The 10,619-nt window shown below is 37.3% G+C and overlaps 1 protein-coding gene across 1 annotated transcript in view; it reads right to left on the bottom strand.

Moving 5' to 3' along the window:
* Positions 1-1,014: 1,014 nt before the first annotated feature.
* The window catches only part of LOC123557610 (exosome complex component RRP45-like), a 42,401-nt gene continuing 32,796 nt past the window's right edge, over positions 1,015-10,619 (bottom strand). The window contains exons 13-14 of the mRNA XM_053543961.1: positions 6,571-6,631; positions 1,015-3,906 (exon numbers count right to left, since the gene is read on the bottom strand). Of these exons, the coding sequence (XP_053399936.1) occupies positions 3,861-3,906; positions 6,571-6,631 (107 nt within the window). The 3' untranslated portion in view covers positions 1,015-3,860. The remainder of the gene's footprint in view (positions 3,907-6,570; positions 6,632-10,619) is intronic.

Genomic DNA, 10,619 nt, shown 5'->3' with positions numbered 1-10,619 from the left:
TATTCTTTCAAATGACATGGCAGTTGAATAGTCGAGCGTTGCTGTCTGACAACTCTTGTTTAAACTTCTACTTTAACTTTCAAAATATAGAAAGCAAGGCTCTGATTGCCTAGTGGAAGGGTAGTCAGAACGAGGCTATCAATAGCACGTCTTCAGATCCAAAGCGTAGCGTTAACTGGAGATGAACTTCAGTTAGACTGATGCATAGCGGAGCATCATTCGGTTTTGCCAATTCTTTGTTAGACATAGAAATTAAGTTTAGCATACCATTCCATATTTTTTCTTACATAACAGACGGGGATTTCCGGTATTTTTACCAGTGCTTGAAAAATCCATTTTACACCCTGGGGTGTAAGGTGACTCGTGCATTAAATGACGTATTACGAACTACATATATGTAGAAGATTTATGAGTAATATTTAAAAAACCGGAATAAAATTCAAGGCAGGGAGCCTCGTTACCGCCTAAACAGTTACCCTCGATGCCTTCCCATCTGCACCTACAACCAGTGAAAGAATCTTATAGTCTAATCTGTTTGATATATGGCTTTGAAACTTTAAACACTTGCTTACCAGCATGGTCACACATTGCCATATAGTACTTATCCAAATACAGGTACATTCATTGATTTCTTAAATAGTTTTCTTCTTTTGTCTCGACATTGTGTCTGAAATCATTAGTCCTCGACCTCTGATTCATGTGGGGAAGTTGGCAGTTACTTGCGGAGAACAGGTTTGTACTGGTACAGAATCCAGGAACACTGGTTAGGTTAACTGGCCGCTGTTACATGACTGAAATACTGTTGAAAAACAGCGTTAAACCCAAAACTAACAAATCTTTTGTCTGAAAATCTCTGGTAATATTTTGACCCTATACTTCCGTAACTTCCTTGAATAGTCCAGCCAGCTAATAATATGCATCAAATAAGTGTCTGATTTGTTGACTTCTTTGCCAGCATGCTGCTATGACGTAATAATTGTGATGTTAGAAAAATGAATTGCTCAATAATAACAGTTTCAGCCTTCTTTGTTTAATAACAAAAAAATCTTGCATAAAACATGACAAGATCATGTTTCCATAGAAGCTACAATAATGATACAATTAAGAAAAGAAATAAACATTTTTCATAGTTAATGTGAAATGAACAACAGAATATGAAAAGCACTAGCAATTCATACTTAGTTTGCCAATCCTATTCCATTTGTTTCTTTCACAAAAAATTTTACCTAGAAAAGTTGTTGCTGAATGAAAAATAATTAACATATTATTATAAAACCTATTTTTTCTAGCCTTTTGCATGTTTATAAACCACATAAAAATTTTATATTAATAGGTTATAGTATTTTGTATAGACTAATATGTACAAGTTCTGCAGTGGAGATACGGAGCGCAATGCTCCACAAAATAAGTACATATTTCTCGAAGCTGATCTAGTAATCTATTACAAATACATATTACACTGTATAGTTATAAATGCATCTGCACCATGTATTGTCCTGTCCACACATTTATTATTAAGACAGTCATATTGAGTTTGTATTACTATTTAACCTTGATTCTGCACAGCTCAGCATTCAGTTTTGGAAATATAAACCGGAGTAAGCTTTTTGTATAATTCCTACCTGAACCCAAAACGTAAAAAGAGGACCAAGATGGCCCTAGGTCGCTCACCTGAGAAACACACCATAACAGTGTAAACATGTCTGACCTCGTGATTTCATACAAAAAAATATTTTGACCAATTTTCATTAAGATTGAACCAAAAAGGTGGTTTCTTAAGTGTAAACAAGGCTTGTTTTTTCTTCCATTTGACCTAGTGACCTAGTTTTTGAGCATAGATGACCTAGATTTGATCATGGCAATCATTCTGACCAAATTTCATGAACCTCAATTGAAAAATACAGCCTCTATCACATACAAAACATTTTTCTTTGATTTTTCCTAGCGACCTAGTTTCTGACCCAAGATGACCAATATTCGAACTTTACCTTAATTTCATCAAGGCTATCATTCTGACCAAATTTTATGAACCTCAACTGAAAAATACAGTCTCTATTGCATACACGAAGTTTTTTCTTTGATTTGACCTAGTGACCTAATTTTTGACCCCAGGTGACCCATTTTCAAACTTATCCTAGATTTCATCAATGTTATCATTCTGACAAAATTTCATGAAGATCAGTTGAAAAATACAGCCTCTATCGCATACACAAGGTCTTTCTTTCATTTGACACAGTGACCTAGTTTTTGACCCTTGATGACCCATATTCGAACTTGGCCTAGATTTCATCAAGGTAATCATTCTGACAAAATTTCATTAAGATCAGTTGAAAAATACAGCCTCTATTGCATACACAAGGGTTTTCTTTGATTTGACCTAGTTTTTGAAACCAGATGACCCATTTTGGAACTTGGCTAAGATTTCATCAAGGCAATCATTCAGACAAAATTTCATGAAGATCAGTTGAAAAATACAGCCTCTATCCCATACACAAGGTATTTCTTTGATTTGACCTAGTAACCTAGTTTTTGACCCCAGATGACCTATTTTCAACTTGGCCTATATTTCATCAAGGTAACCATTCTGACAAAAAATTTCATGAAGATTAGTTGAAAAATACAGCCGCTATCGCATACACAAGGTTTTTCTTTGATTTGACCTAGCTTTTGACCACAGATAAACCATTTTCGAACATGGCCTAGATTTCATCAAGGCAATCATTTTGACAAACTTTCATGAAGATCAGTCGAAAAATACAGCCTCTATCGCATACACAAGGTTTTTTCTTTGATTTGACCAAGTGACCTAGGTTTTGACCCCAGATGAGCTATTTTTGAATTTGGCCTAGATTTCATCAAGGCTATCATTCTGACAAAATTTCATGAAGATCAGTTGAAAAATACAGCCTCTATCGCATACACAAGGTTTTTCTTTGATTTCACCTAGTGACCTAGTTTTTGACCCCAGATGACCGCTTTTTTAATTCGGCCTAGATTTCCTCAAGGTTATCATTCTGACCAAATTTCATGAAGATCAGCTGAAAAATAGAGCCTTTATTGCATACACAAGGTTTTTCTTTGATTTGACCTAGTGACCTAGTTTTTGACCCAGATGAACCATTTTCAAACTTGGCCTAGATTTCATCAAGGTCATCATTCTGACAAAATTTCATGAAGATCAGTTGAAAAATACAGCCTCTATCGCAAACACGTTTTTCTTTGATTTGACCTAGTTTTTGACCCAAGATGACCTATTTTCAAACTTGCCTAGATTTGATCAAGGTTATCATTCTGACAAAATTTCATGAAGATCAGTTGAAAAGTACAGCCTCTATCGCATACACAAGCTAAATGTTGACAGACGACAGACAGATGCCGGACATCAAGCGATCACAAAAACTCACCTGAGCATTGCTCAGGTGAGCTAATGATGGTGAATAAGGTCTTGATTCCGCTTTCCCTTTTTCAATGCTTACTATTGAATTTTTCTGTGCATCATATCAAAATTTTGGTTCAACATCCAGCAATTTTAAACTTTCATTGTCACAAATATTTTGACGTTTTTAAGTAACATAAAAATATAAATTTTTTCAAAAATGAATTACAAGTACTTTGGTATGACCTCAGACCCTTAAATGTGACCTTGACCTTGAAGCGAGCCATCCAGAACATGCACTCTGCACATCGTTTTGATGTGGTGAACATTCATGTCAATTTTCTTCAAAATCCTTCAAGGGGTTCAAGAGTTACAGAGTGAACAGGAAATTGTTAACATAATACATCCCTTCAGGCGTGAAATAAAGCAGTAAGAAAACTGGTGTGCATTTATTTATTTTTTTTTTTTCAAATTACAAAACAAGTCAGGATTTTCCCTTCTTCGTTTTATGTGCTCCTGTCATCTGTTTCCTGCAATATATAAAGAAGCTTTTTCTTAATTAGTAGCTACCCCAATGTCTACAACAAGCAGTATGGTAAGTGATAACTAGATGTGTGTCCATAGGACACAGGTGCCCCCACTCCTGCCACTGTAACATGGTTTAATGACTCAGGTTAAACAATTTTTAAGATGTTTGCAACACAAACTTTTAAGAACCTTATGTGTATTTCTCACTTAGTTGGCCATAACTTTGGCCTAGCTGAGTAAAATCCTAAAGAGAACACTTCATAGGCTATAAAACAATCCTCTAATGTTTTATGATTCTAGGTCAAGTACATTTTAACATACATGTTGCACAAACTTTTTTTTTTGAGTAAGTCTGGACAAGAGGTCTGGTCTTGTGTAGTGAAATAATGACTAAGTAAAATATTTTTGGAGCTACGTGCGACAAAACATTAAAATGACAATTTTTTCCTAGGTCAGGGGCCATAACTCCTATAATACTGAATGAATCCGGACGTGAAACCCCAGGTGCACAACTGCACATGCTGACCAACATTCCTGTAAACTCTGGTGACTCTAGGTCAAATACTTTTGGAGCTACGCGCGACACAACATTAAAATGACCAATTTTTAACTAAGTCAGGGGCCATAACTCCTACACAACTGAATGAATCCAGATGCGAAACCACGGGTGCAAAACTGCACCTACTGACCAACATTCCTGTAAACTTTGGTGACTCTAGGTCAAATACTTTTGGAGCTACGCGCGACACAACATTAAAATGACCAATTTTTAACTAAGTCAGGGGTCATAACACCTACAATACTGAATGAATACGGACGCAAAACCCCAGGTGCACAACTGCACATGCTGACCAACATTCTTGTAAACTTTGGTAACTCTAGGTCAAAAACTTTTGGAGCTACGTGCGACACAATATCAAAATGACCAAGTTTTTACTAAGTCAGGGGCCATAACTCCTACACGGCTGAATTAATCCGGACACGAAACCCCAGGTGCACAACTACACATGCTGACCAACATTCCCGTAAAGTTTTGTGACTCTACGTCAAATACTTTTGGAGCTAAGCACGACACAACACTAAAACAACCCATTTTTATAAAGTCAGAGGTCATAACTCCTAGACGACTGAATGAATCCAGAAGCGAAACCCCAGGTGCACAACTACACATGCTGACCAACATTCCTGTAAAACTTTGTGACTCTACGTCTAATACTTTTGGAGCTAGGCGCAACACAACATTCTCGGATGGATGGACAGACAAGAGCAAATCTATATGCCCCCACCACTCATGGGGGGGGGGGGGGGGGGGGGGGGGGATGGGGGTGGCGGCACAAAAAGGGAAAAACTACCACATTTAAAAGAGTACAAAATGGACTTTCTCCAGAATCCAAACTAGAAATTGCTTTTGTAAAAAACCACATGTCTCCCCCAATGCAAAGTCCTAAGGCAAGAAGTCAATAGGGGTCAGGAGCGAAAGTCAAAGAGACACTGATGGTTGGTTGCAATAGGGATCATCTACTTGGCATGTCCAGTCATCCCCCTAAGTTTCAACACTCTTAGCCTAGTGGTTCTCAAGTCACTGTTCAGGCTCCTGTGACCTTGACCTTTGATCAAGTGGCCTCAAAATAAATAGTGGTCATCTACTCTGCATGTTCAATCATCCTACGAAGTTTCAACATTCTGGGTCAAGTGGTTCTGAAGTTATTGATCGGAAATTGTTTTCCATGTTCAGGCTCCTGTGACCTTGACCTTTAACAGAGTGACCCCAAAATCGATAGGGGTCATCTACTCTGCATGTTCAATCATCCTATGAAGTTTCAACATTCTGGATAAAGAGGTTCTCAAGTTATTGACTGGAAATGGATATCAATGTTCAGGCCCCTGTGACCTTGACCTTTAACAGAGTGTCCCCAAAAACAATAGGGGTCATCTACTCTGCATGAACAATGATCCTATGAAGTTTCAACATTCTGGGTCGAGAAGTTCTCAAGTTATTGATCGAAAACGGTTTTCCATGTTCAGGCCCCTGTGACCTTGACCTTTAACAGAGTGACCCCAAAATCAATAGGGGTCATTTACTCTACATGTACAATCATCCTATGAAGTTTCAACATTCTGGGTCAAGTGGTTCTCTAGTTATTGATCGGAAATGGTTTTCAATGTTCAGGCCCCTGTGACCTTGACCTTTGACGGAGTGACCCCAAAACCAATAGGGGTCATCTACTCTACATGACCAATCATCCTATGAAGTTCCAACATTCTGGGTCAAGTGGTTCTCTAGTTATTGATCGGAAATGGTTTTCAATGTTCAGGCCCCTGTGACCTTGACCTTTGACGGAGTGATCCCAAAAACAATAGGGGTCGTCTAATCCAGCAGCCCTACAACCCTATGAAATTTGAAGGTTCTAGATCAAATGGTTCTCCAGTTATTGATCGGAAATGAAGTGTGACGTACGTACGTACGGACGGACAGAGGGATGGACAGGGCAAAAACAATATGTCTGGGGGGGGGGGAGACATAATTACAGTGAAATCATTTAATTTTGTGGTTTTTGCCAAAAACAGCGACTTCCGTGGGACGTGAATTTGTGGATATCCTCTTATCAAGATAAAATTAAGAGTGAGAACTTTGTAAACAGATAAAAGAGAAAGTGTGTCCTTACTGTGCTGTTTGTCCAAGAACCTCTGTAGTCTCCTCCTCGCTGGAATCTCCAAGGTCACCACCTGTAATAGGAAAATGATATAGTTCAACAGTTTTTATAGCAACATCAATACCTATCTTGTTAGTAAACTCAAATATGTTTCCTGAATCTATCTCTTCTAAGCACATGACTGAAAATAATTTCATTTGAAGTCAGTATACTACCAGTATTTTTGCACAACCTAGAGATTGAACTCGTCACTGCTATATATGCAGTCAATAAGTCTCCTTATTTAGCGCTAACTTGGCTAGACTGAAACAATCATATAAAATCATGTAATTTTGTGGGGACAAAATTTGGTTGTTTTAGTCCAAACAGCTATTTTGTGGGGATATGAATTTGTGAATTTTAAACTTTGAATATAAAATGAATGGGAATTTTGCTTTTTTGTCAGGATTTTTTTCACAGATTGACTCAACCATGAAATCAGTTCTAATTAGTCCCCCACTAATATCAATCATTTCACAGTACACCATTTCCTTATTTTATAAAATGTACATTAAGATCATGCCGCATATTGTCTTAAATATAAAATAGGTACAAGGCCAAATAACATCATCAACTTTACCTTGGACTTCAATCAACTAAATCAAAAAGCTATAAACATATACATATTATCAGATATGAGCAGGGTTCAAAAAGTTTTGATAAGCAGGTCATTTTTTTTTAATCTTTTAATCTAAAGGCAAACATTGAAAATATAAATTTGTAACATAAAAATAAAGCAAAAACTTAATAAAAATTCCACATATGATTTTTGACTAATGCTGTTTTGACAAAAGCCTTTGAATATGACTACTTTAGTATTTCACCCACAAATGACATTAAATGAGCCGCGCCATGAGAAAATCAACATAGTGGGTTTGCGACCAGCATGGATCCAGACCAGCCTGCGCATCCGCGCAGTCTGGTCAGGCTCCATGCTGTTCGCTTTTAAAGCCTATTGGAATTGGAGAATCTGTTAGCGAACAGCATGGATCCTGACCAGACTGCGCGGATGCGCAGGCTGGTCTGGATCCATGCTGGTCGCAAACCCACTATGTTGATTTTCTCATGGCACGGCTCATTTCATTATTAATGATTATACCATTATAAATTAGAACATACATGCATTGTATACATGCACACATGTTTTATTAACTTATCCCACCAAGTTAGTGATCATTCACCAATTTTTTGGCATAAAAAGTAAATTTCCACTGCTGTAGGTGTAAATACGAAGTTTGGGATAGGGGCAAGTTGGGTCCAACCTACTGTTTGTAAATAGGTATTCAATTTCAGGTTATGTGTATAATGCTAACAATGACATTCTTAAAGCAACAATAACTGACATACAATTTACCAAATGTACTGCACCTACATTTAATTAGCTTATTCATCAGTTCTAAATTTTGAAATTTGTACCCATCCACATTTCAGATAACTAAGTACACGTTACACACATTTTATCTAATCTTTACCTCTCAAAATTTGACATAACAGTCCAACCTGTTTATAGGTGTCACCTACGGGACTATTAAACTGAAAGTATAAGTAACTACCATATCAAGATTTTATATGTGACTGAGGCAGCAGCATCGATTTATATTTCATTATGTATGTACATAAGACTTTTTTTCTAGTACATGTTTCTTTTATCATATTTCCACTAAAATCTAAAACAAGAGGGCCATAATGGCCCTATATCGCTCACCTGAGTTAAGTTGCTTGCTTGAACAAATTTCTTTGCTAAAGCTTCAAAAACAAGAAAGTAGGTCAGTAGGTCATATTCATGGTCACTGAAAGTCAGTTCTAAGATTAGTGTGCAAAACTGTACATGTCATCCAAATTTCAAGGCTGTATCTTAAAAACAAGAAAGTAGGTCAGTGGGTCAAGGTCACAGATGGGTGACCCTTATTACTTTGGGTCATCAGGTAATTATAATAAAACAGTCTAGGAAATATGATCTGATAATTTTTGAAGTATTTTTTCCTATATAAATAATGTATCAAGTGACCCCTGGGGCGGGGCCTCTTTTCACCCCAGGGGCATAATTCGAACAAACTTGTTAGAGATCAACAAGGCAATGATACATACAAACTTTCAAAGGCATAAGCCTTGAACTTTCAGATAAGAAGATTTTTAAAGTTTTTTCCTATATAAGTCTATGTAAAACGGCAGGGCCTCTTTCACCCCAAGGGCATAATTTGAACAATTTTGGTAGTAGTCCACTAGGCAATGCAACATACCAAATATCAAAAGCATAGGCCTTGCAGTTTCAGGCAAGAAAATTTTGAAAGTTTTTTCCTATATATGTCTATGTAAAACTAGGGAACCCCGCGGCAGGGCCTCCTTTCACCCCAAGGGAATAATATAAACAATCTTGGTAGAGTACCACAAGACAATGCTACATACCAAACATCAAACGCCTAGGTCTTGTGGTTTCAGACAAGAAGGTTTCTAAAGTTTTTTTCCTATACAAGTCTATATGAACCATGTGAACCCCCTGGGGGCCATATTTCATCCTAGGGGGGTCATGTGAAGAATCTTGGTAGAGGCCCGCTATATGATGCTACATAAAAAGTATCAAAGCCCTAAGACTTATGGTTTTGTACAAGAAGATTTTCAAATTTTTTCCCTATATATGTCTATATAAGCCATGTGACCCCCGGGGCGGGGCCATATTTGACCCTAGGGGCATAATTTGAATAATCTTTGTAGAGGCCCACTAGATGATGCTACATACTGAATATCAAAGCCCTAGGCGCTATGGTTTTGGACAAGAAGATTTTCAAAGTTTTTCCCTATATAAGTCTATATAAACCATGTGAGCCCTGGGGCAGGGCCAAATTTGACCCGAGGGGGATAATTTGAATATTCTTGGTAGAGACCCAATAGATGGTGCTACATACCAAATATCAAAGCCCTAGGCCTTGTGGTTTTGGACAAGAAGATTTTTAAAGTTTTTCCTTTCGGTTGCCATGGCAACCAGAGTTCTGCATGGAATTAAATTCGTTGAACAATTTTGAAAGAGGACCACCCAAGGATCATTCCTGTGAAGTTTGGTGTAATTCTGCCCAGTGGTTTTCAAGAAGATTTTTTTAGAAAATGTTGATGGACGGACGACGGACGACTGACAACGGACATTGAGTGGTCACAAAAGCTCACCATGAGCCTTTGGCTCAGGTGAGCTAAAAAGCTACTGAAAACTTTAAGCATGCACAAACTTCTATAGAAACACGAAGGCCATACAGGCACTAACTTGCTCACCTGAGTACCATTGCTCTCAATGACAAGGTGAAGGCCACCAGGAGCAAACTCAAATACACAAGTCTAAATAAAGTTCAAGGTGATGTCAATTAAGTCATCTACTGTAACTTGTTTTAACCTGTTTTAGTTTTGATCTGAAAATGAAGAATTCTATAATTCTTGACCTTTAAGGTAGTAGTGTGAGTACTGCACACGACTATTGTCTTATCATGGTGACTGTTTGTGTCAAGATATCAAAACTACAGTTTGTCTTAACTTCTGACCAAGATAACTCAGTTTCAGACTTGACCTGTACCAGTATAAATCAATAAACATTCTGACCATGTTTGCTTGTTTTGCTTGGTTGCGTTCTATGATCCCAAAGGGAATTCCAATGCTCAGACTGTTCTAAGCAGAGTTACATTTTATGCAAGTTAGACTGTACTTTAAAATCAGTAACTTTATCAACATCTTCCCTCCTATCACTGTCCTGAAAAGTGTAAACTTTTATCTGAAGACAATCTGTGTCAAAACTGATAAATTTTTGAACGTTTGTGTGATATATGAAGAGAACATTATCATCTGTACAACAGTGAATAAATGTAATAAACTTTTTGTTTTGAGAAAATGGCTTCTCTTAATCCACAGGATTTCAGTGTTTCAATCACAGACACTTCAGATGAAGTTACTGATATGTTTTGTGAACAATGTAAATTACATGACAACAAAGAAGTTTCTGCAAGTGGATTTTGTGTAGACTGCACTGAATATCTTTGCTCTAT

The sequence above is a fragment of the Mercenaria mercenaria genome, chromosome 5 (genome assembly GCF_021730395.1).
Source record: "Mercenaria mercenaria strain notata chromosome 5, MADL_Memer_1, whole genome shotgun sequence".
In the NCBI taxonomy this organism is placed as follows: Eukaryota; Metazoa; Mollusca; class Bivalvia; order Venerida; family Veneridae; genus Mercenaria; species Mercenaria mercenaria.
The sequence above is the reverse complement of the archived record's forward strand: the minus strand, read 5'-3'. Positions and strand labels throughout refer to the sequence as shown.